A 27092-nucleotide genomic window follows, 5' to 3' on the forward strand; every position below is an offset into this window, starting at 1 on the left:
TTTTGGGCATTTGGGCTGCTTCCATGTTTTTCCAATTGTAAATAAAGCAGCAATAAACATGGGGGTACAGGTATCTTTTTCAATCAGTATTTTTGTGTTGGAGAACAATTTTTTAAAAAGAAATAATATTCGATTTATAATTAAAAACTTTGAGGTGCCCCAAAGTATAAGACTTTACCTGGGTCTCATAAGTATACGTGGATTAATGATATTTTGAAATGAAGCATTCATAGATATTTCTTACGTTTATAAGTGATAGACTTTATAGTTTATCATCCAACTTTAGATTTTGATTTACACAGATTAACATATAAGATCCCTGTATTTCTAGAGAACACTGAGAGACTACTAGCCTTCTCAGAACTTTTATTCCTAACAGTGTTAAGAAATGATCTCTTTGGCAATTCTGTTTATTGTCCTTAGCCAATGCCTGAGTATTGAAAAAAATCACACTTTTCTCTAAAACCATGAGCGACATTTGGAATATCATTTTTCCAAATATTTTGAGTCAGATACATAATACGAATGTTTTGGTGTATTGTCACTTCACTGCCTTTTACTTACTTTGTTCTTGTTTATATGGATTATGAACGTGGGCTTATTCTACTTACAAAATTACCTTAATTTAATTTCTCTGTCCATTACATTAAGGTCATAGCCATATGTCAAGCTTCCAAAGTAGATATAATTTAAAAACTCAGAAGTGTTATAATTAAGACGAACTATTATCCAACCTATGAGTTTTGGCTCCAGCTTAAAACCACCAAGTTTTTATTTTTGTTTTTAAACCTTACTGCAGTTCCGCTAAGGCCCACCCTTCCCTGGCAGGTGTCCCTGTCAGGTTTATTGCAGGGACCCCTGATTTCTCTGTGTACCTTTCCCTTGGTTTATGACCCTGTTTTGTCTCTCACTCATCTGCAGAGCCTGGCGTTTGCACGGTATTCGGAGATCCCCACTACAACACTTTTGACGGACGGACATTTAACTTTCAGGGGACGTGTCAGTACGTTTTGACAAAAGACTGCTCCTCCCCTGCCTCGCCCTTTCAGGTGCTGGTGAAGAACGATGCCCGCAGGACCCGCTCCTTCTCCTGGACCAAATCTGTGGACCTGGTGTTGGGCACCAACACCATCAGCCTCCAGCAGCACCTGACTGTGCGCTGGAACGGCTCGCGCATCGCACTGCCCTGCCAGGCACCACACTTCCACATCGACCTGGATGGCTACCTCTTGAAAGTGACAACCAAAGCAGGTGGGCTTCCAGAGTGCGGGACTTCTCAGTCCCTTTTGCTGTCCCCTCTACCTCACCAACCCCCACAGCAGCGGCACCTGAACCATCTGTGTATTCATTTCCTTCTGCTCTGGAGACAGAGAGGTAATTCAGCTGAGCTGGTTGCCTCATCCCCACTCACCTGGGCTTTGAAGGGTGGTCTCCAAGATAACGAAGAATAGCTGGTGAAATTTACACACTCCTGAGAGAATCACAGTCCGGTTCCAGTCACACCAGTCTTGCCAGCTGTGGATATCTGTCCTCACTGTGATCTCCAAATAACTGCTTTCTCCTGTTTTGCTGCTATTTTAGAGCAATGATGTCAGAGTGTAATGGTCAATGGTGCTCCCAGTTCAGCCAGTGGTGTGCTTTTCCACAGCTGTGAGAGTGTTTCCTTGTCAGATCTGTCCAAGAAGTGGGGAAGCCTTAAAATAAACTTCAATGTGTATGTGTGTGTTTGTGTGTGTGTATGTGTAGGTGGGGGAGCTTGGGGGTCTTGAGATCCTGGGAGTGTGATGACTGACCCTGTGACCAATACTCCTATCTGTTCTTGACCCTGGAGAACGATGGTCACTGATGGATAGCTGGGACCATTGACTCCTGAACAGGACACAGGATATTTGCCCCCCAAATATTCCCCCAGTGTTAAGCATCAGGAGCTGACTGCTGAAGCCTTTCCTCTTGTTACCCAAGGTGCTTTCCCCTCCATCCCCCCAGATTAATTTTTACTCATTGGGCCAATACATTCCCCCTAACTGTGATGCAAACTATGGTCACAAGCAGGTTACTTCTAGGGATTCGATGAGGCTCAAATTCTTGCATGTGAGGTGAAAGCGAAGAGAGGCATCTTAAAAGCAGAGCTCAATTCTTTAATATCAGCCCTAAGGAATGAATTTAATTTGTAATAGTATGTATGATTCCTTCCATGCTAACTTCAGTTAACATATGTTGTTGGTCAGTTGGATGGTGGGCTGTATGTACTTCTGGTATATGCTTTTTTCTTCAAATTAAGCATGATGTTGAAGATATAGGTATACTTCTTGATCTTTGCATTGATGAAAAGTTAATAGTGTAATAGTATGAACTGGGTTCCAGATCAGATTCTTTAGATAAAATAAGTCTAAAAGGGAAACACTTGATAGAGCAATCACTTTTGAGGAACTATGGAGAATGCTGCCTGCATACCTGAGAATGCCAGCTTAGCCAAACAAAGGCAGGAAGCCAAAGTGAAATCCAGGGAGATTTTTAGAATGTAACATGGTTTTGGAATTAATGTATTTGGAACATTCTCTAAAGGGGGAAAGATTCTCATCTTCATATTGAAAGTAGCAGATGTGAGAAGCTCTATTCATTCAATTTTCAAGAGAGAAATCCAGCTCAGAAAATTCAGACACTTGTTGTTATAGCCAAACATGGCACTCTGTAGATGAAGGCCTCAGCTCATTCTAAAGGAGGCGCTGGTGTGTGGTGCCCTGTAAAGTGTGTTCAAGATGACCCACTAACGGCACTAATTAGAAGCACCTTGTCTGTTTGCAAGCCAGCTGAACACAATGCAATCTTCTGATATGGAAATTATTAGTCAGCCACAACCTGCTTCTCAAAGGGATCCTGTTACTTGAAGATTTCTAGCAGTCTATGAGGTTTGATACTGTTCCACTCACAGCTGGCAATACCTTATGGAATAAGTGTTATAACTCTTTGTTAAGATTCCACATTGTAAAAGTGAGCAGAGGATGAAGCTGCTAAGAAAATAATAATAGATCGTAACTATGATAATTAGGTTAGTAAATTTAACTCTTACAGCGCTTGAATTCAATCTTGCCATCTTTTATTTTTCCATCTTTCTTAGCACAATGTAAGAAATTAACATGTGCCCTTAGTACCCAGCTAAACACTTTTTTTTTTAAAGATTTACTTATTTATGCATACAGAACTGGGGTACAGGCCAGAGATGTGGAGGGTGAGAGGATTCACCAGAGACAGAGCCGGGAGCAGAATAGGCAGATCAGAGCAGAACAGGCAGATCGATGAAGTACACTGCTGAGGGGAGCAGCGGGTGGGTCAGGAGGGATCTGCCATGCCATGTGGTCACCTCTGGGGTGAGCGGGGATTGAACTCATGCGGAAGTGGCCTAAGCCTTTCGGTGCTGTGCTTTAACCCGCTGCGCCACCAGGGAGGGCCCCCAGCTGAACACTTTCCTGTAACATTCAGAACACAAGCTTTTTGCTTCCTTAGGAAGAAATAATATTCCTTTGGGCACTAAGTTTGCAGTGAGATTATCTTTTGAATTGGAACAATTCCATTTCTAGGCAATAGCATTTTCCACTCTGGTCTGCACTCTCAGTGTGTACTCTCCCTTAGGAATATTTCCTTCTATCACCTATTGGTTGTCTATTTAAAATATTGCAATCTATCCTTGGAGTGTTCTTCTTCCACAGATTTTACTTTAAATTTCACAAACTCATATGATCCAAGGGTACTTTCTTCAAAACAGCAGCTTAGAACAAGGAGGATGGGAAATGGGGAGGGTGACCCTTTGCCTCTGTGGTTTCTGGACTTGGTACCTAATGATGGCGTCATCTGAGTGAGGAGCACAGTTAGCACACCACTTGGGAGGACTAGACTGTAGTGCTGACCTTCTAATAACCTGGGCAGCAGGGAGCATGCAGAGCCAGCCATAGGAGTCAGAGAAAGCACTACCTTTCCTCCTGTCATACCCTGGTCTCAATTCCCAACACTTAGAAAATAATTTAAAAATATTTCTGCCTCCATTTGTTCACTTCATCAACTCTACCTGAACGTGCTATGTTAAATCCACCTGAAAGCATTACCATGTACGAGCATGGCCATTTACTGTACTTTCTGTAGAGCTGGAAACTTGATGACCATGGAGAATGGATCTTTTCCCCCCTTTGGTATAAAATCTGAACAGAAAATCATCCATTTTAAGTGTCACTGTGACCTGCCTGGAGGTTATGCACCTCTTCTCCCTTTGAAGTGAACAACAGCGAAAGCAGTAAGAACAACCGAGAAAATAAAACAAAGCAGAACAAACAAAGCAACCACAAAACCCCGCCCCCACCACCCTAAAAGCCCCCCACACTAGTAGTCTGGAGCCAGGTCACACATTGAAGGGTGAAGAACAAGTTGGTAAAACATTCACTGGTGAGGAGAGAAAATTGGAAGGCTCTTCATCCAGTGGAAGGAATGTGGTTGCTGCTCACATTCCCAGATGGGGCATGTGCTTCGGCTTTTGCCTCTACCTCTGCCAGTTATTTCTACCCAATTTCCCATGCAGAGAACTGGAAACTCATCCCAGCTGCAGAAAGGACTAGCTCCTGTCCCCAAACACTTCCACGATGTTTTCGTCTCATAAGATGCCTATTTAAAATATCTTTGGAAGAGCAATTTCTTCATTTACATTAGTCTTTTTGCCTGTCACTACTGTAATTTGCTTTGCATGGATTTTACTTCTGTAGAGCTTACAACAAATCAGGCCCACACATATGCGTATGCTACAGCAACAGACAAAGGCATGTGTCATTAAAGGCATGTGTCATTAAATAGGGAATCTCTCCTCAACGCAAATCCCAGCATGGATCCGTGAAAACTCTCTTCATGTGATAACATCAAAGACAAAAGGAGAATGAATTAAAAATTGTTCTTTTACTTTAGGGAGCTGGTTTTATGAAGTAGATGTCAAGAATTTTGAGAAAAAGTTACTAAAAAGCAGAGTGAGCCTGCTTCCTCCCAGGCATTCTCGAGTGTGGGCCACCAGTCCAAAGAATGTCATGATTGGCTTATTCACTGTGAGTTGAATTCACACCAACTTGGTTGCCCCAAATCTCCAGTTTATTATATTGTTGTCAATAATGCAATGGGAGTGCCTTTGGATGTACATTTTCAAGCCTCGTGGCACTTGGAAGAATAGTATTTGCCTGCTGTCTAGGAAAGAGATTTGTAGTTTGGAAAATTTTGCAACATGGAAACTCTTTGGAATTATGCTCTAAGAGTTAGAGTGTTGTATGGAATTGATTTTCTCCCCTCATTTCTCTTGCAGGGCAGCTGCCTGGCTACAGTCTTGTGAGGTCAGGTTTCTCCTATACCTTAGAGAGTATATTACAAATCATATTATAGCTTGCTTGTCTTTTCTCAAAATTGTTATTTCAGTGCCTTAACTAGCATGAAATTTGCAATTTCTTTGCCTTTGCAGATTTGATGTATTAATTTACAGAGTAATTCATTCATTTAGTGAATACATGCTATGTGCTGGATAATGTGTTAGGTGAAGGAATACAAAGAGAGAGAAATAATTTCATCTGGTATCTGCGGTTGTGACAGTTAATATCATCTTTAAGAAACCCAGTGTGGGGGAATTTTAGCCCTGTGACATTTTCCTGAGCACTTGGTCCCTTTGTTGTCTTTTCTTTGTCACATTATTCCTAAGAAACATTGTTCTTACAGCCTTACTTCTTGCTGTTTTACCCAGCTCTATTTAATTGCTTTCTGAACCCAGTTTCTTCTCCCTACCAAGAAATCTCTGATTCCTTAGGCTAAGGATACTGCCATTTATTTAATTAATCAAACAGTGATTTCCTTATAGGATATTTTTGAGATACCCAGGTTTAGATCACTAATTTATCTACCAATAGCTACATCTAAAGCAGATCTGTAACTTTCCCCCCACTTTCTGTTTTTAGTGCAGTAATTGCATTGTAACATTAGATAAGTTTCAGGAGTGCATCATTGAAAATTGACAGATGTATATGTTATATATTGAGTTCACCACTGGAAGATATTTCTTGTGGCTGCTATTTGGCCTACTCAAGGAATGCTATCTGGCCAGTCTTTCTCCTTTTGGTCCAAGTCCAAATTTCAGGAATATTGAGTTTAGCATCTTACTTCTGGGTATTTCTAACTGACTAACATCAATCTGATGTCTACTTATGTGAAAATTATATCCAGACAAGATTTGTTCCTTGCCTTCCCTCCTTTCTCTCTCTTTTTTTTTTCCTTATTATCACCTTATGTCTCAATTTCTGAGCATATTCTATCGTTATTCTAATCTTGATACTTCAGGAGCAAAGATAGACCCTTTTAAAAATTGCCTTTTTTTAAAAATTTATTTATTCATACAGAACTGGGGTACAGGCCAGAGATGCGGAGGGTGAGAGGATTCACCAGAGACAGAACGGGGAGCAGAATAGGCAGATAAACAAAGTACACTGCTGAGGGGAGCAACCGGCGTGTCAGGAGAGGTCTGCCTTGCCATGTGGCTCTCCTCCAGGGCAGGCGGGGATCGAACTCATGCGAAAATGGCCTTAGCTTCATAGTGCTGTGCTTTAACTCTTTGCGCCACCAGGGAGGGCCCAAATTGCCTTATTTTTTATTGAGATCAAGTTGATTTACCACACTATGTGTTAGTGAATGTTGGTTCAAACTCATTGGATGTATATTCCCTCACAATGCCCACTGCTAGCATAATCCTCCACCATTTTCACTGGACCCCTTACCTCTTGGCTCTGCACACCTGCTCTCCCCTTCTGGTAGCCTCAATTCTGCAGTCAGTTATCTGGGGTTTGTTTGCTTTATTTTTGCCTGTTCCTCTTTTTTTTATATATACTGTAATTATAAGTGAAATCATCCAGATTTCTTCATCTGACATATTTTGGCCAGCCTAGTCCCCTCAAGTTCCTTCCATGTTGTTGAGCAGGGCAGGATTTTATCTTTTTTGCTGTTGTTTGCTTTTTAAATAGGTGACTAGTAGTCCCCTTGTAGACATACCATGCATTCTTTATATGTTCACCTGCCACTGGGCATTTAGGTTGTTTTCCTACTTTAGCTATTGTGAATAGTGCTGCAATGAACATAAGGTTGGTGTTTTTTGTATTCTTTGGAGAGATATTTAGGAATCAGTCATATGGTAGATCTATTTTTAGTATTTTGAGAACCCTCCATACTGTTTTCCAGGGGTTGGGCTGGAAACCAACAGTGTAGGGAAGCTTCCTATCAATGTGCTTTAAACCCTTTTGGTTTAATTCTTCATTCAAGACTGTGGTATTCTTTTTGATTTTCTGTCTGGTTAATCTGTCCTTTAATGTACACGGGGCACTGCATTCTACTACTGTTAGGTTTCAGTCATTGTCTGCTTTTAAGTTTGTTAATTGTTGATTTTTTTTTTATTCTCCATTTGGTGCATATATATCATTGAATGTTATGTTTTCCTAATGTATTGATCTCTTATTCATGCCATGTTCATCCCTGGAAGTTTACTTTATCAAATATAAGTATGGCAGTCCTTGCCTTTTCTTAGGGTACCATTTGGAAAGGCAAACTCTTTTAGAAGAAGAATCATTTATTCTTCTCAAATGTGTAGGGCAGGAAATGAAAGTAAGCTTTGTCAGAAAAAGAAAAGAGTAAGATTAAAAACTACATGAGTGAGTTTATTTTTTTCTGTTAAAAAGTTTTTTCTCTGTGGATTGTCACAAAGAAACAAGAGCTAGTGATAGTGAGTATAGAGCATTTTCAGTGCAGGAACACACACTCTCCTGTTCTGGACATTCTCTTGATTGTTCATGCCATGAAAGTAGTACTTAGTTCATCCATTCTCTGTGGGGCTCAGACTCAGTGGCCTATGAGGAGAACAATGAGAAAAACTTCTAGCACAGACTGCAGATGTAAAGAAAATCTGACTAAAAGAGTTTGTCGTTTCCTTTGGGTTGAAACTGAAAAGGATTTTCATGAAGATCTCATCTTTCTCTTATGGGTAGTGTTTTCACAACATCAGGATGGGTATGAAAACATTCTTCCTGTACCTTCTAGACAAACTGATTTGTTCTGTGACGGCCTGGTTGTCCTACCTGGTTATTCTACCATGTAGTGGGGTTCTTAGCTAGAATGACTTCTGAAATCCTTCAGCCAGCATGTCTAGAGATCAACGGAAGTTCTCTGACAACCCTCCGATGTTCTAGATTTTTTTTCCCCAAAGACTTATTTACTTATGCTTACAGAACTGGGGTATAGGCCAGAGGTGTGGGTGAGAGGGTTCACAAGAGCAGAACAGGCCAACTGACAAAGTACACTGATGAGGGGAGCAGTGGGTGGGGCAGGAGAGGCCTGCCGCACCATGTGGGTCAGCAGCCTGGCTAGGGATTGAACTCATGCTGCAGTGGCTTCTGAGAGCTTCATAGTGCAGTGCTTTAACCTGTTGTGCCACCAGGGAGAGTTCTGTAGATTTTTTTTAAAGTAAAACAAAAGGGGCTTATTTTCTCTACCTTCTGGAATTAAGATTATTTCTCGGGTTAAAAAAAGACATCACTGTCTAGATGATTTTGGACACAGGACATGAGCTAACTTTACTTTAGCTTATGACCTGGTAGCTTCCAATGCTTCCTCAAGTGTTGAAGCTTGTGATGAGCTCAGGGAAGGAAGGCCCCGTCTAGGGCAATGCAGGTTGGAAGGTTTTACAATAACTCAGCCCTAGGAAGTGTTGAATAACCAGTTGTCCATGCCTCAGGAATGACTGTAAAATAATGAGGAAGCAAAGTTTTCATTTCTATCATTACTGTCCTTTGAAGAAAATGTATTCAACAGCACTCTAACAAAAAAAACATTTCCTTTTTGTATTTAGTATAATCATGTGTGTGTGTGGGGGGGGGGGAGAGATAAAAGAAAAGTTATATTAACAATCTCATTTTTTGTTATCTTTCCATTTCCACATTGTAGTAGTCACTGGATAAATGAAAACATGATTTAGAACAATGAAATTGGTCAAGAAAAGTACAAAATAGAAACCCTATAACAACATAGTCAATGAATAGTCATTGTTAAACAGGGCACAGAAGATATCACCGTAAATGAAAACTTATATGGTTTAAAAAATCTAAACCCCACCACATAAGGGATTTTTGTAATTTTGCACATTATTTAATATGTAGAGAGTAAAGTGTAACTGAGAGAGGGTTTGGACAGAGTCTCAGTATTCCTTGTTAGGGCATAGTCATATCTACTGTGTTAGAATGTATACAGTTGAGAATTATTTGTGGATTCAAGAGTAGTTGATCTCCTTTTCCTTTCCCTTTCCTCTAGGTCTGGAAATATCTTGGGATGGAGACAGTTTTGTGGAAGTTATGGCTGCCCCGCATCTCAAGGGCAAGCTCTGTGGTCTTTGTGGCAACTATAATGGACATAAGCGTGATGACTTAATCGGTGGAGATGGAAATTTTAAATTTGATGTGGATGACTTTGCTGAGTCTTGGAGGGTGGAGTCCAATGAGTTCTGCAACAGACCCCTGAGAAAACCTGTGCCGGAACTGTGTCAAGGGACAGTGAAGGTCAAACTCCGGGCCCATCGAGAATGCCAGAAACTCAAATCCTGGGAGTTTCAGACCTGCCACTCCACTGTGGACTATGCCACTTTCTACCGGTAAGTAGAGTGTTCCGGGGATGGGTTTGGGTTACAAACCAAGAATTCACCAAGAAACAGAAAATATCAAATTTCTTGGAGGTCAAAACAAGGGTCTCCCTTAAGCACAAGATAATTACTCTTCTTTCTGTTTGGCAACTGATTTTGAGTTAGTCTCACATTATGTTCCAAACTAGGACATTATAGGTAACATTTCAGAGTGATCAATAAGGATTTCTCTTGTTGTATGCTGACAGGTTTATTGGGAAGTTAAGTGACACCCTAGGATTTTACCAGGTACATTTTGATACTAAGATTGAAGTGTACTTCCCAAATTTTGTCTAAACCACAGTGGCATACTGCAGAGGTGGGAATCTCAAATCACTCTGGCTGCACTTGAGTGTTTGAGTGAGCTCATTTATTTTAGGTCTGAGCAAGAGTTCAGTTCCACCTCATCCTTTAGTCCAAAAGAAATCTGCACGCGGAAAACATGGAAGTAAAGTGAGGATTTCTTTGGATCTTGGTCAACCGTGAGACTCTGTGTCCAGAGTCAGCAGAGAGGCTGAGAATGGAGGGGAAGGTCTGGCATTAAGAATATGGATTCCATAATCCTTGCTAACTCTGATTAACCCCCTTCCGCATAAGCAACTGGCTACAAAGGAAGCCAGGCTTTAACTTCCGTGCTGCAGCCTGCATCTGTGAGTTGATGAGTTTGGCCTGGTTTTACTTCCATTTACTACACAATTCCATGGGTTCAATTGCTATGACTGTCTATAACTTTAACCACTGTGGGTGTGGGAGGAAACATGAGACGAACATAGTCCAAAAGGCCTTGTTTAAGTGATTTGCCTGTGCCTCTTAAAATGAGAAAGCTCCTGTGGTCTGAAGCCACAGAGAAGTTATTTTTACTCTTTAATTGCCAACAGTTTATTTCCCCTAGTTCTCATTAAATGTGATATTTTTTTATTTGATCTTTGGACATAAAAGATAAAGTTCTATAAAGGCAGCTCAAAATGGGATGGAAAAAGGACTGTCCTTGTCATCACAAATCCCTGAACATGTATGCATTTGCCAAACCATTTGGCTCCAAATCATGTTTCGCTCTTTTAAGCCATTTCCCTGTTATAATTTGAATTCTCTCCGATCCCTTCTTTTCCTCCCTGTACCATCCCCCCCTTTGACCTGACCCTTGTCTATTGACACTGAAGGATCTTAATTTAAGACTTTTGAGTGAGTCAAACAGCTGGACAGACAAACCACTTTCATCAGGAATTTAAATGCTCATCCCTTGAAGGTCTGATGGGAAGCAGTAGAGCACAGCCATTAAGAACTCCATGACCTTCCAGGGCTACAAATCCAGCCCAGCTGTACAACTTTGACAATCAGCTCAGCATTTTAAACCACAGTTTGCTTATTTGTGAAGTGTGTGCAATACAAGAAACTACCCTCAAGTGTTGTCCATCGGAGTCAGTGAGATTGTGGAGCTAAATCCATGAGCTCAGTCCGGTGCCCTCATGTGGTCTATGCACTGTAATTCATGGCTGCTGCCACTTCTTCTGCTGTTACTATTAGTAAATATATGGTATTCTTCAGAAGCTCCCTTCACACAATTGCAGATAGGATTGGACCCGTCTTTGCCTAAAATAGAATGGAAAGACTGTGCTTTTTTTTCCAGCACCCCAGCAGTCTACACCTCTGTTTTTCATTCCATGTCAGAGGAATGTGTTGAAAACAAAAACTGGAGAGCAGACTTGCACAGATTAGTCCCATTTTTCAAATATCTTTTGCTTTTGCTTTTGGTGATTTATTTTGTATTATGATCCCTGGAATGCAGCAGGAATATGATGAGTGGCTTGGCAGAAGTCGTGAGAAATGACTTTGACATGAATCGAGACTCGAAACTGTTAGGTGGCCAGGAAGATGCTCCCCTCCTTTGCTTGGAAATTGCTCCAGCAACTCCAGCAACACAGTGAGATGGCTTATTGTGCAAGGGGCTGGCTATGCAGAGTTTGGGGAACTTCGGAGACACTTGAGATATTGGCGTGCTGCGGTTCGGAGGACAGGATGTTGTGTGGGTGGCTCTGTATCCTCCCTGTCTGTGTGTGGTTAGTGGAGGGTAGGGTGCCCTTGCACACCATCCTCTCCTTCCTAGGAGAAGCAGCGCTGCTCAGGAGGGCAGAGCAGCACAATCCTGTTAGTGGCTAACCCTGCTGCTGATCCCAACTCCAAGCAAGAGGTGTGCTTTCAAGCAAGGTGGCCAGTGTTGGCTGGGTCCTGGGTTTCTTGCTCACTCGTGAACACATGTGTGGCAAAAGAAAGGAAATAAACCAAGTCAACATGGAGAGGCCATTTTGTTCGATGGGGATCTTCAATGAAAACAAAATCTCAGGGCTTCCTGGGAGTCTTAGGGAAGCAAGGGACAGAGAGTGTGCAGGATGGTGCCAGGCTGCACCTAATGTCCACTCTGCCACTTTCTAGCTGAGCAGCCCTGTGTCTGGCTGAGCTGCAGCTTCTTCACCTCTAGAGTGGGTATGAGAATAGCTGCCTGGCGAGACTGACTCTACCTTCGGCCTGAGGTCAGTGGGCACGGCTGTGTTTGCCCATGGCAGCTGGAAGTGCTGGCCTTACGTGGCATGCCATGTGTCCCTTCCTTTCCACCAACAGTCTTGCCTCCAGCTCAGCCACTCATCTCTCTGCTTGCTGACCTCTTCTCTGGCTCTCATCGTGAAGAATTGAGTACACTGATTCTCACTGATGAAAATCTGGAACATTTTCAACATGAACTGTTTCCCTTTTGTGACACTGAGTGAGATAGTGTAATGAGGGCAGCCTTGCAATCCTTTAAAAAATAGCTTTTATATTATAAGAATACTATCTGTTCATTGGATGATATTTAAAAGGTTAAAAAGAACAAAGAAGAAAATGTCAATTATATAATATTCTACACATGTAAAATTTATACACACACACATATAAAAGATTTATTTATGTATACACGCAAGAACTGGGGTACAGGCCAGAGCACAGGGGCAGTAAGAGGATTCACCAGAGACAGAGTGGGGAGCAGAACAAGCCGACTGATGAAGTACACTGCTGAGGGGAGCAGCGGGTGGGTCAGGAGAGGTCTGCCGTGCCATGTGGTGCAGGCGGGGATTGAACTCATGCTGAAGTGGCTTTAGTCTTAGTGCTGTGCTTTAACCTACTGTGCCACCAGGGAGGGCCTACCCTGTATATTTTATATCATTGTTGGAATTTTAAAATGGATTCTAACACAATGAGGACCAGTGTTTGACTTTTTTTAAAATGTCAGGACTAAGGAGATTTGCCTTTACATCACTGAAGGTCATATATGCTTCATATGCACAGCTTGCATGTGGCTTTGATTTCTTTCACTTTCTCTCACCCTCCAAATAAATATCCTATCCATATTTTCCTTTAAGGACAAAGTATAAAAAGTTCATATAACACACATATGCAACCTTCTAAGTGATCTGAGGATCACTATGTGTCTAACATAGAGATGGGAAAGAGCAAAGAAGATTTGTCTCTGAAAGAATGTTTTCTCTTTTGGGTTTCCTTAATCATATGACCAAGTCCACAGGGCAGTCTATCTAAATGTGAGATAGCCTTTCCTGTCATCAGAGTTATACTTCTAATTTTCCTGAGTTACAAAGTTAAAAATTTTTGGATATCTTTCATATTTATAATTTTTATTTTATTTTGGTCTTTTACCCAATCTAAAAATTTGAAAACTTTGTTAATGAATAGAATTGATAGCATATTCACCAGGTCATTTTTTTTCTTTTTTTTTCTGTGGGTAACTTTAATCTTGCTAAGTTTTTCTTCACAAATCAGTGAAATCATTATGGCCTCATTTGATATAAAAATATAATATTTGATGAGAATTTTTATAATCAGAATAACTTGCCTTCATTAACCAATCAAATATGTTTAGGTTCAAAATCATTTAACTATGATTCTAGTAATGTTTTAGCAGGCAGCCTTGATAGCATGTCTTAAACCCTAGAGTTGCTAATTATCTTTAAGTGAGATAATCTCAGTTAATAATTTTATCATCTTCTTCAACTACACATTATGGAGAAACGTCCAATGGCTAGACTCTATGGGAAAATTAATGTGCAACCATTTGGATTATGTTTACATCCAATGTAGGCTCTCTAGAGGGAAAGTATTTGTATTTGTGTCTCTTTTCTTGTTTCTTATTTCCACCTCCTGCAGTTCCAGTGGTGTCTTAAATGCCACTAAGAAATACAAGAGAGAGGTTGTTGCATTGGGCAACACCACACGCACGAAGAAACGGGAGTGATGGAGCAGGCTACCTAATGCAGGATGCTGCTAACAGCAAGATCCTGGCCTTTTTATTGAAACAGTTATTAGTCAAAAGGGGAAGTTAAAGTGAAAAGGGAAAAGTAGAAGAAAGAGGGAGGGTGGTTCTGTATTTCTCATCTTGATATTTGGATCCAGCCCTGATTCCCTAGTTAGGATTTCAATCCTATCAATAAGGTGTTCCGCTGATCAGCTTTTGGGGTCCTTTGTTAAGCATCAGTCAACGTTCCGCCCTACCCCCCCCCCCCAGCGTTCCCGGTCATACCTTGTGATGTATAAATCAGAATTAAGTTTAAGCATCTGTCCTTAGTCCCCCTTCCCCCCACTGGGTGTTCCCCGTCACACCTCGTGATGCACACCCTTCCCAGAGTGATCCAGCTTTATGCTCTTAATTTATATGAAAATCACCATGTAGGATTGGGCTCTTGTGACTGGGCAGTTCTTATCTTGCTTTATTAAAATGGAGGCTGGATAGGCCCGTTAGGTTTAGCAGACCCACAATGGGTCTTACCAGAAAGCCTCCAGAGTCCCAGGAGTCCATGTCACATCTGCTTCCCACTGCTGATCTGGGCCATATTGACAAACAGAGCAGCCCGGGCAGCCTGGAGCACACGAGGGCCGTGAGAGGGGCAAGAGAAGACCTCAAATGTCTCGGGCCTTGAAACACCAGCAATGGGCCCTTCCCCCAACTCAGACCCAAATCTTGGATGAAATAGTTGTAAGTGTAACCTGCCAGGAAAACAGGACTTTTAATTTAGGGCAGGTCCACATTTCAGATGTCGTAAAAATGAATGCAAACTGCAGCGAAGCCCAGACGTTACAGACCACAATCATCTCAGGACTGTTTTCCTCTCTCCACTCTCCTTAATGGGGTATAATTCACCGGAGCAAAAACTCTGTTCACTTGTTCAGTTTGGGAAAGTGTCTGGGGATTCCCAGTCTAGGAAATGTTCTTTTCTTTCCATGCAGTGGTTTTTACAGCTGTAAGGAACTGAAGGAATGCCAGAGGATTCACAGATGTGTCCTTCCCGCTGAGGTATAGGAGGTAGGAGTGGGAGGTCGCGCAGGAGAACATGGGAACTCCAACAGTGGTGTTAGATAGACTGGTGTCCTGGGTCTGCCAGTGGCTTCTTTCCAGGGGAGGCCCACAGACTTCACGGATGACCCGTGTCATGTTTTCCTATGAAGACAACTGAGCATTTGTTATAAAGCAAGAGGAGAGAGCTGTGCAAGGATGTGTGTGTGTGAGAGAGAAAGAGAGAGAGAGAAAATCACATAAAGCTAATTGCTATTCTATAATTAAAATCAAGTCAATCTTCCCTTGCTTTAAAGAGGAACGTGCTTGCAACATTTGTTTATATCCTTTAATGACTTCTCTCAAATTGCCATTAGAACTAAGATCTTAAATCAAATGAGATGTGCATTTTAGAGTGTGATGTGATAGGCCTTCCTGTTTATTTTTCCTTTGGCAAACAGCTTTTAGGATAAGGAGTCACTGAATCTGTAATTATATGCAATTAAGGTATGCTGACACCAGATGGCAGTAGACACCTCAGTTGGACCGTTTACGAGACTACAGCCTTCATCAAATCCATTTTAAAAATTCAAAATGCTTTTTTCCGACTGACTTGCTCTCTTCTCTCCCCTTTTCCCTTTTAAATACTTCTGCCTTAAGCTACAATGTAAGTTCCTGCTTCTGGGTCCATGCCATTCCCCTGTTCGATGTGTCCTCATTTTCTACATTGATTTAAACAGAAATTGTAGCTCAAATTTCATTTAGGTCTCTGTAAATGTGTTTATAATCATTTAACATGGATACTATGCTGAACTAACTTTGTCATGCTCCAGCATTGGATTTGAGTTTCATTAAGGAGTGAAGAATAATGTCTATTCTTTTGCTGTTCACCCAGCATCAACCCTGGAAGGTCTAGTATCAGGCAGTGTTTCTTAATTCCATTCCCTTGTCTGTCTTTCATTTTCACCCATGACTTGCTTGTGACTTCTGCTACCCCCAGTTATAGATCAATCGTAGGTCTTTACAACCACACCCAATTAGACATTTAGAGTCAGACTATGCCTGTGTTTCTATTTTTTTTAGGGAAGATTAGTCAGTGTAAGTAAAGCCCCTGGTTCACAACTGAGACGCCAAGAACTGTCACACTTCCTGCAGAAGTCTGTCACTGTGGCCGCCAAGGGCAAGCAGGCTGACATGTGTGAGTCCTCAGAGTGCACCTCAGCCTGCTCACAATTCACTCAAAAGCCACTTGGCTGTCTCTGTTCCTTCTTTCTCAGTGTTTGGCTTCACCCCTTGCAGTAGTTTGACCCATAGGTATTTCTCTGTTGGTCCCTCCAGGTTTGTCTTAGGACTCAAGTTAGCCTCCTTCATGGAGTCACAGCTGGCCTTCCATGGGGTGACCTGACAAGGCCACTTGGTCCTCTGTCCTGGTGCGAGTCCGTGTTCGCTCCACATTCCTTTACCTTGTCTCTGTCCCTGAAATCTCTGCCAGGTTAGACCAAGGTGTTCTCATGGTCTCCCTACAACCTGACCGAATATCTTTCCATTTCTTTGTGCCTCCTATTTCTTTGAACAATGTCTTCTAGTTTTCTTTGTACAGTTCTTTCACCTCCTTTGTTAAATTTACCCTTAGGCATTTAATTCTTTTTGATGAAATTGTAAATGGAATAGTTTTCTTGATTTTCTTGACTTCTTCCTCTTCTAGCTCACTGTTAATGTTTGTGTATAGATTTTGTAACCTGCCACTTTGCTGAATGGATTTACTGTTTTTTTTTTTTTTTAATGGAGTCTTAAGGGTTCTCTATGTATAATGTCATATTGTCTACAAGTAATGATAATTTTATTTTTTCTTTCCTAATTTGGATTCCTTTTGTATCATTCTCTTGCCTAATTGCTCCAGTAGAATTTCCAGTAATATACTGAATAGTGATGGTAAAAGTGGTCATCTTCGTCTTCTAACAGATGGAAAAGTTTTCAGTTTTTCGCTATTGAGAATGATGTTAACCAAGGGGTTGCCATTTATGGTCTTTATTACATTGAGGTATGTTCTATCTCTCCCCAGTTTTTAAAGGGTTTGCATCATAAGTGGATGTTGAGTCATATCAAATGCTTTCTTGGTGTCTATTGATATCATAATATGTTATGTCTTTCCTTTTATTGAGGTGATGAATTTTGCTGATTGACTTTCAGATGTTGAATTATTAATGTGCCCGTGGAATAATTTAACTTGGTCATGATATGCAATACTTTTAATATATTGTTGGACTTAGATTGTAAGATTTTGTTGAGGAGTTTTGCACTTGTATTGATTACAGAAATTGGTCTGTATTTTTTTGGCTGTGTGTTTTCTCTGTCTGGTTTTGTTATTAGGGTAATTTTGGCCTCATTAGTGTTTGGAATATTTGGAAGTATTTGAAAGTGTTCCCTCCTTCCTAATTTGTTGGAAGACTTTGAGAAAGAGTAGTTATTCAACTTATTAACATACAGATTTTCATAGTAATCCCTTGTGATCCTCTGAATTTCTGAGATTTCTATTATAACTTCTCTGTCACTTTTCATCCTATTTATTTCAGTGTTGGTCCTTCTTTGTGAGCCTAACTAGAGGTTTATCTACTTTATTTATCCAAAGAAGCAGGTATTGGTTTCATTAATCTTTTTGACTTTTTTATTTCTATTTCACTTATGTCTTCTCTAATTAAATTTCCTTCCTTCTATTGACTTTTGGTTTTATTATTTTTCTAGTTCCTTAAGGTGACAAAGATTATTTATTTGAACTTTTCCTGTTTCTTAGTGTCGGCCTATATTGCTATAGATTGCCCACTTTGCTGCATTCCATTGTTTGCGTCCTCATTATCATCTGTCTCCAGGTATTATTATTTTTTAAGATTTATTTATTTGTGCATACAGAACTGGGGTACAGGCCAGAGGTGCAGTGGCAGTGAGAGGCTTCACCAGAGACAGAGTGGGGAGCAGGACAGGCTGACTGACGAAGTACACTGCTGAGGGGAGCAGCAGGCAGGTCAGGAGAGGTCTGCTGCGCCACATGTTCACCTCCGGGGCGGGGATCAAACTGATGTTGAAGTGTCTTTAGCCTATTAGTGCTGAGTTTTAACCTGCTGCACCACCAGCTTGATTTCTAGTTTGATGTGTGGCATGATTTTTATTGTGAATTTATTGGTACTTGCAATAATGCCCAGTATGTTTACAACCCTGAGGAATGCCACTGTGCTCTTTAGAAGAATGTATAGTCAACTTTTGGGGAATGCAGTTCCCTCTAAGTGTCTTTTGAGTCTATGTAATCTTGTGGTACAAGTCTTTGTTTAAGACTACTGTACCTTATTTATTTTATGGCTGGTTAATCTGTCCTTTGGTGAAAGTGGGGTGTTCAAGTCTCCGGTCACATATATGCTTTTTCCAATGTCTGTTTTCTGAATTGATAGTAATTGCCTTATATATTTTGATGTGCCTTCATTTGGTGAGTATGATTTTATGAGATCTCCAAAGGTGTTATTGAGACTTGATCACCCACTGTCTACATGGCTGATATTTAGTCTCCAGCCCCTCTTGAAGGGGATGCTAATTAGTCTTTCACCTCCAACTCTTCTGGTGGTTGTGACTGTCATCAGGTGACCCAAAGCCCCATCATAAACCACCTTAGTGGAATGTCTGATAGACAAAGTTCCCAGGCAAAGGAAAAGGTATTTCTGTAGACAGGTGATTGCAGGCACTTTAGAGGTCACATTCAGGAGCAAAGACTAAGGTCACACTCTTTTTGGGCAAGACTGATTCTTTTCTGGCTCAAGGTTAAAGGTAATTTCAAGTTTATTTTAATTTTACCTCTGAGTTTGTAATACATTTCCTAGAATCCTGTGGTGTTTCTCCTCAGAAAATTACATTCTGGGATGTAATTAGATGAAACTTTTGAATACAGAGTTACAGTATCATTGTAGCAGGTAAAACACTAATTATTTTGTAGCATCACTTGTGGCTGCTTAGAGGACTTCTTGATTACTTCTTAATAAGCAGGAGCAGTCTGTGTAACTGCGTTGTATTTTCATTATTTCTGGGCATAAATCCCTTTCTACCAATGAGAGAAAGACTGACAGAAATAACGTTTTTCTCATTTTGCCTCTGGGCTAATCAAAGTACCCAGGTGGGACTTCCACCTGGGAGATCCCAGTTTTGCAAGTGTATTGGCTGCTGGAAGACCAGAGAGAGACTCCTGTTAGAAATGGATGAGTGTACCACATACTCATGCGCCTGGAAGCAGGTCATTCCCCAGACTCAGATGAAACTGCAGTCCCTCACCCAACCACTTACCTCCCCCACTCAACACTTTGACTGTAGCCTCTGAGACTGAGACTGAGCAGAGACCTTGCCTGAACTCCCAATCCACAAAAACTGAGACTATAAATGTGTATTGTGTTAAGCCTCTGAATTCGTTGTTACACAACCATAAACAACTACAGCTCTGTGTCAATGAATGGCAGGGGAGAGTTCTAAGATGAGCATTCTTAGGTGCTATCATCGTGTGTAAATATCACAGAGCAGATGGCACATATCTAGATGGTCCAGCCTACTGCACACCTGGGTTATCTGGCATTAAGACATGGGGTCACCTTGATAACCAAAAGGTCCTAAGCTAAATAAATTTTGATGTATGCTTCAGCTTACTGTCCTTTAAACATTGGCATAAAGTAAATATTTGCACTCTCTTTCCTTTTCACCATTGTTAATTTCCCCACTCTATACAGCTGACTAGAACTGCATCAAATCTGTGGTCCCTGTACTACTATGTGGACCCCTAATGCTTGCTCTGTTCCTCATTATAATTGGCATCAGCATGGATGGTAAATCTGTTCTTTTTTTTAAACTGCTATCTTCTATGTAGCCTTTTGAAGTAATATTTTTTTCCACCTGTATGCCCAGCACCAAAGAGAGTGTATGAAATATGACCTGATACTCAAACAAAAGTATGTTGAGTAACTAAATAGGAAGGAAAATAACTGCATGAAGTAGAGAAAAACTAAAAAAAAAAAAGGAAGGAAGTGATGGCACAGTGCTACTAAAAGCATGTGACACAGTAGTCAGGCAAACCCTGGAAGCTGCAGAAACTTCCAAGCCTCTTTGCCTCCCCGGATGCTGCTGGGCAGGTTGGTGCACTAGTGGAAGCCCCGATCACCCACGTGTGAAAGGAAATAAGGAGAGGACCTAGCGGTTGCTATGATGATTTGCTAAAGGACTGCAGCAGGCGTTCCTTGTGCTGTTCTACTCCAGCCATGGCGCTTGGTAAATGCTCAGTAAAGCCAGTTTGATTAGTAATACCTTTTTCTTGCTTGGGAATAGAAACAGGCTTTGTATGTGGTTACCTTGTTTTCTATATGAGCTGGCCCATACGGTGCCAGTACTTGAAGTTGTGCTTTCTTTCTTTTCTTTTCCATGGTTTTGTCTAGACCGTGAGAAAGAACTTCTTTCTGTCCAGTGTATAAATTGATGCTTTTTTTTCCCTTTTTGTCTTAAAACACAGACTGTAAGAAAGTAAACTAAAGTATACACTACTTGGGCATTTATTAAAATTTCTACAGTGTGGCCTTCACAAATTACTTCAATTGACAGTGTTGAACCAGAGTGGGAGATGAGATTCATCTGTAAGATGAAGACTTAGGCCTGAACTTAAAAAGGAAAATGGGGGCCCTCCCTGGTGGCGCAGCGGGTTAAAGCACTGCACTAAGAAGCTTAAGCCACTTCCGCATGAGTTCGATTCCCGCCTGCCCCAGAGGAGATCCACATGGCGAGGCAGACCTCCCCTGACCCACCCGCTGCTCCCCTCAGCAGTGTACTTAGTCGACCTGCCTGTTCTGCTCCCCACTCTGTCCCTGGTGAATCCTCTCACCCTCTGCATCTCTGGCCTGTACCCCAGTTCTGTATGAATAAATAAATAAAATCTTTAAAAAAGAAAAAAAAGAAAAATGGACTTACCCCTAATGTTCCTGATTGAGAAGGGGAGATCATATATTTTGTTTAGTTTTCTTAGATAAGTACCAGTATAGGAAAAGAAGCAACCTATACCAAATTTTAACTTTTTCATGTCTATATTCCTTGCCTTCTTTAATAGTATCTGCATATGACTTAATTTTAAATGGTAGTTCAAGGTTATAGCTGGGTTCTCATTTATGATTAAGAGGGTCATTCCTAGGAGACCTTATAAGGGGACAAAAACTTCTAAGTTCTCTTTAAGTTGTTCTGTTTAGACAGAACACAGGTTTTCAGAAATGACAGTGGTTCAACCAGGCACCAAATATCAGAAATGAGTATACATTTATTTTTTTGAAAAATATTAGAAGAGCAAGTTTTGCTAAGGAAGGAAATGCTGACAAATTCTATCTTTTGTATCCATAGGCTTCTTTTCTAAGTTAATGGTCAGGTATTCATGCCTAGGAGTCTAATTAGAGATCAAACTACATGATCATCAATTAATCATAAATTAAAACATGTATATATCACCTACTGTAAATAAAATAGTTTTATAGCCACCATTGATTCATTGATTCAATAATTCACCACTGCTGTTTGAGGTGCTGGAGAGGTGTCAGTAAATGAGATATATGAGGTCTCTGCTGCACAGAACTCGTGGGGTCTCTGCTGCACAGAACTCGTGGTGTAGTCTAGTGGTGAGTACAAAAAAGATGAGAGTTGCATTTTGGTAGAGGATACACAGGAAGCCAGGAGGGCAGCTTCCTGAAGGAGGCAATTTTTTGAGCTGAAACTAAAAGCTTGTATAGGATTAGACACAAAAAAAGAGGAGTAGAGGGTGGGGGAAAGAACAAAGGGAAAGATCCTATCCTTAAAGGCTGCATATTCAAAGCAGTAGAGGCCAGCAAGCTGGCCCAGGCAGCTAATGAGATGACGTGGATGCTAAGTCAAGAGATAGGGCCAGAGCCAGGCCAGACAGTTCAACTTATGCCTCGTCATCCATTAGACACAAAGGGACATGCCAGTATCTTTTAACCTTAAATGGGAATCTGCTATACTCCCATGAAATGGCTCAGTAGAACTGAAGGCTTTTCATTTCTTCATCATTTATTTCTCAGACCTTTTCTATATGCCCATATCATTTTCTATGTATTAGATCAGTGCTCTCAAAGTTTAGCAGAAAACAGAATCATCTAGAAAGTTGATTCAGGGTGGGATCTGAGATGCACATTTCCAGCAAGTTCCCAGGTCTTAGGGACCAGGAGCCACACCTGGAGAATGTCGGCACACAAGCAAAGGAATTTAAGAGCTGCATTCAGCCTCTTTGTGGGTTCCCAGCAGACTCAGTTCCCTGAGTCTTTGTTTATTCGGAGACATTTTTCATTGACAGTGTTATATTTGGAGGTCTTACACCAATTTCCAAACCCCGAGACCAGATGACAGAGTTGGTCCATGGGTAAGGAGCTTAGGAGCTAAGGTTACATCCAACTTAGACCAAAATGTTCATTGGAACTGAGTGACGTTTTCTTGGTGTGTCATTTAATGTGTTGGTGACAAAACAAAGTACTTCATATGTCTTTTTAAAGTTCATACAGAACTGGGGTATAGGCTAGAGGCACAGCAGTGATGAGAGGATTCACGTGAGACAGAGTGGGGAGCAGAACAGGCAGATTGACAAAGTACACTGCTGAGGGGAGCAGCAGGTGAGACAGGAGAGGTCTGCTGCATCTCTTTTGTTTTTTTTAAACTGATCCTATTGCTTCCTCTTTCATAAGGTCAGCTCCAGAAGAAGTGCTGGAGTTGTTCACTGGGGTCATTTATGAGCTAGAGTTGGAATCCAAAGTCAGATTTCTTTTGGTCACTTAGATGCTTTTAACAGAGAACCCGGTATAGTGAGCCACCCTGGTGATTTTTTGATGAATTACCCAAGGCACAGCAAGTGAGGGAACTGAAACTTCTGGACACAAGGCAGCTTCATTGTCCAGAATTGAGTGCGTGCAGAGGCTGAACTGCCTGCAATTCTCCTTCTTCTGTGCACACAGGTCGGGAGTTGGGGGCAAGACTGTGCACCCACAGCGGACCACAGTATGTGCCTCTAAAAAAATCTGCTTTCTTTCTGCTGGCTTAAGGCTTTTAAAGAGCCTGGTCCATGGATGTAGAGAAGAGAGAAATAAATGCTTTGCAAGGAAATGGGGAAATCTGGTGACAACACTGGAATTAATAATTCTTTTAACATAAAAGAACTGTTCTCTGTGATCTTTACTGTTTTACCTAGTGTTGGGGCTTTAAAAAAGAGTGAAGCAAGCTGGTTTCTTCATTTTATCCCAAGCAAATGGCCCACGTGTGAGCATGAAGGTAGGATGCATCTGAGCTGCTCAGAGAACATGGCCAAAAGACCTTTCAGAACCCCTGAAAGCTTTTCCATATGAAAAGGAAGCCAGGAAATTGGAGTCTTCATTTTGACTTTGTGATCAAAGCGAGGGAGGAAAGATATTAAGCAGATACTGACCCATAGTTTTGTGGCCACTGTTGGGATTTATTGACTTGAATCACAAATAAGGACTTTGGGAAAGCTGATGTTAGGATTTACTTGAGGGGATCAAAGATTCAGCTTCAGCCTGAAGACAGAGGACTGCATTAGCACAGGCAATGAGTACTTAGTTCTGGTAACATCTGGGCGATGGCAACCATGTCAGCTGGCACTGGTTGACGTGTGTCATGGGCCTGAACCTCTGGGAAACCCACGCACACATTACAGTGTCAATAGTAATGGCAGTTCTGTAGGAGGAGGATGAGCTCACATTAGCATGCACTATGTGCCAGGTGGGAACAAATGGATCTGCCTGCATTGACTGTTCCGTTTATATGGGTAAGGGACCCAAGCTCAAAGGAGTTAAGATCCTTTATCAGACACAGTTGCCAGGCAAAAAAGAGGCAGAGACAGGATTTGGCACCAAATCTATTTGACTCAAAGCTTGTGCTTTTTGAACATTACTACTACAATCTGGTAATAACTTCTCCTCTGAACCCATCTCTGATCTCAGATTTTCTCAGCTGAGATAAAACATTTGGATTTTGCAAATGTTTTTGAATAATTTTCTCTGAAAGATTTTTTTTCCCTTTTAAGTGAAATTGTGCAGGACTTGGAAGTATTTTGTTCTAGATTATGTTGGCTAAATTTGGAATTAACCATTTTTATCCTGTTGATCTTTTAAAGAGGAATATATGAATTTCAAAATAGTGGCATTCTCCATTTCACTTTTTAAAGATTTATTTATTTATTTATTTATTTATACATACTGAGCTGAGGTACAGGCCAGAGGTGCAGGGGTGGTGAGAGGACTCACCAGAAGCAGAGTGGGGAGACAGACCAACAGAGAATTACACTGCTGAGGGGAGCAGCGGGCGGGTCAGGAGAGGTCTGCCGTGCCATGTGATCTCCTCCAGGGCAGGCAGGGATCGAACTCATGCTGAAGTGGCTTTCCCTTCTTAGTGCTGTGCGTTAACCTGCTGCGCCACCAAGGGAGGGCCCCCTCTCCACTTCACTTTCATCCCATTGGCCCTCAGTACTAATTCTGTAAGTATGACGCTAGTGTTGAATCCTCTGTGAAAGGCTGAGCTTATCATGGAACTAGGGTCTGGATAATTCCAATAATGGTTAATTCCTATAATATATTTCTTCCTTTTTCAACTTTTTGTTTTAAAGATTGTTTAGAAACAATTTCTAAAGGAAGAAACTGGTGTTTAGTTCACACCGTTTTCCATCGTTGACATACTGATAACTCTGATATTTGACTTTGGGGAGCACACAATTAGTTCTTTTTGAGATTCTGACAAAACCTAAGGATATTCTGTATAAGAGACAGTGGACACTGAGTGAAAAAGTCCTGCTTCTTCCCTCCCTCCCCCTCTTCCTCTGTCCATCCCTCTGTTTGTCTCTCTTCTACTCTTCAGTAGGTACCATTTGAGCCCTGTTAAGAGTCAGGCACTGTGCTGTGTTAGGACTGCAGTGATGATGCCTCAACAGGGCTGCTCTCTTCATGGAGTTCAGAGTCCAGCGAATGAGGCAGACAGCAAGCCAATATCCTTACAGAAAGGCAGGCTGTGATGTGTCTGCTGTGTAGGACAACTTGGGTGTATGAAATCATATCACAGGCAGGAGAGTCAGACCATTTTATGTTCATGTAAGGGAAGGAGAAAGTGGATGGACTTGAATAGGAACTCTTGAAGAAAAAATATTGGAACTGAAATTTCCAAAGCTATGGGTAGCAGTGACCCAGACTAAAGGGCAGGAGCTGGAGGCCTAGCTGGAGAGTGCTGCTCCACATTCATGATCTCTGAAATGCTGAATCAGTCAACCCCACCCAACCTCTCACTCTACCCCAACCGCCACCCCCAACCCTGCCTAGTGATCTGCGTGGCTGCCCACCAAGCTCTGTGAGCTTCCTGTGTTAAGTATTCAATGTTAAGTATTCAATGTTCCATCACATAGACTTTTCCTGTCAGTGGTTACTCATCTTCTGGATTAGGTCATTATTTCCCCCAAGGATAAACCACTCACACTGAGCTTTAAGTGGGTTTTTTTCTTCCATGACACTGACTCTGTTGTGTTTGGGGCCTTGGTTTATTTTCTGCTATGATATGAGTGGAATCAGGGTCAAGTTCCTTTGTAGGACACAGCTGAGAAGGTGTGAACACATTTGCTGCTGACGTGTTTGCACACATAGACACGTGTGCCCAGCCAGGACCATGGTCCCCAACACACATTGTGTGACTCACCTGTGTCACTGCACCAGTGTGAAGTTCAAACCTGTGTTATCCAAGCACCATCCTGGACAGCAGTGCCAGAAGCTTGTTCTAATGGCAGAATCTCATGCTCAAGCCTGGTCTTCCTGAGTCTGCAGTTTTGATAGAGTTTCCACCTAGTTTTCATGCACATTCAAGTTGTTGTTGTGCTGTTTTGATCCCCCTCCCTTGATGCTCTAGCCTGCACTGTTGGATAGTTTTATCCAAATGCTGCCATTTAAGATTTGATAGCACATTGAAGATTTTAACTGTCTTTATTTTAATAAAACCATCACTTTTTTTTTTCTCCACAAAAGTGTCTAGGTAACTGTTTTAGGGGACACTTGTAACTTGACTCTAACATGTAACATATGTATGTACCCACTGGAGGCTGAAGGTGTCACCACACTTCTACAAAAGCATATTAACTGGTTCATGGGCTGGTCACTTGTTACTGACATGGTTCCTTGCTTCTCTGTCAGATGGAAATTCTCTTAGAACTTTTGCAAGTGACTAATGATGCAGAATTAGGTCAAGGCAATTTTCAGTGAAATGACTCACATTTCAGAATTGTAAGGGTGAAGCTCATTGCTTCACTCTTGACCCCTTAAAGGGTCTTCCTGTGCATCGGGCTATAAAATGCCAATGAGAGGTGACTCTGGAGCGTGGTCTTTCACTACCCTTTGCTGGTCCCTGGTTCCCGGCCCTGTCTTTTAATTCTTAGTAATGGCAGCCTATTCCCTGTGTTGTTGGGCCATCTGACCATCCATTTTGGTTCCCATTTGTCCCCTCCTTGGTTTTCACATCACCACAGCATTGGGTCAGACATGTACCCATATGAGTCTCAGGCCAGAACACTCCTGGGGTGATAGAGATCACAACCTGGAAGAGAATAAGCACCCATGGATTAACCTGACATCGTACTTGTCCTTTGCACTGAGATGGCACCCTAAGTTCAACCCGACTTCCTAAGATTCGCTTAATTAAATTTAATTGTAGCATGTACTTCTCACCTTGTATTAATTTGAACATTTTCTTAGCTATCATAAAAAAAAAACTCAAAGTGTTTTAAATAGTAACATGCTTAATTTGTAAAAGTGAGTATTGATTGACTCATGTAACTGAAAAGCCAAGGCAACTTTCACTTTGAATTGAGTCCAGGTTTAAATGAGGTCACCAAGATTTGTGCACGCCTCAGTTCTTGTCATGGTTCCTCTTTATAGAACACAGTCCTCTTCTCCCGAATTCTTCTTGCTTACAGCTTTGAAGTCTTTCCTTCTAACCCTCATTCAAGTCTCG

General features: G+C 41.4%; 1 protein-coding gene across 1 annotated transcript in view; it reads left to right on the top strand.

The window, feature by feature from the left end:
- Positions 1-27092, top strand: part of BMPER (BMP binding endothelial regulator) — a 239854-nt gene that overhangs the window by 158652 nt on the left and 54110 nt on the right. The window contains exons 12-13 of the mRNA XM_004676848.1: positions 922-1251; positions 9358-9694. Coding sequence (XP_004676905.1) covers positions 922-1251; positions 9358-9694 — 667 coding nt within the window. The remainder of the gene's footprint in view (positions 1-921; positions 1252-9357; positions 9695-27092) is intronic.

This window comes from Condylura cristata, unplaced genomic scaffold (assembly GCF_000260355.1).
Source record: "Condylura cristata isolate star-nosed mole 26May11 unplaced genomic scaffold, ConCri1.0 scaffold00005, whole genome shotgun sequence".
NCBI classification, from domain to species: domain Eukaryota; kingdom Metazoa; phylum Chordata; class Mammalia; order Eulipotyphla; family Talpidae; genus Condylura; species Condylura cristata.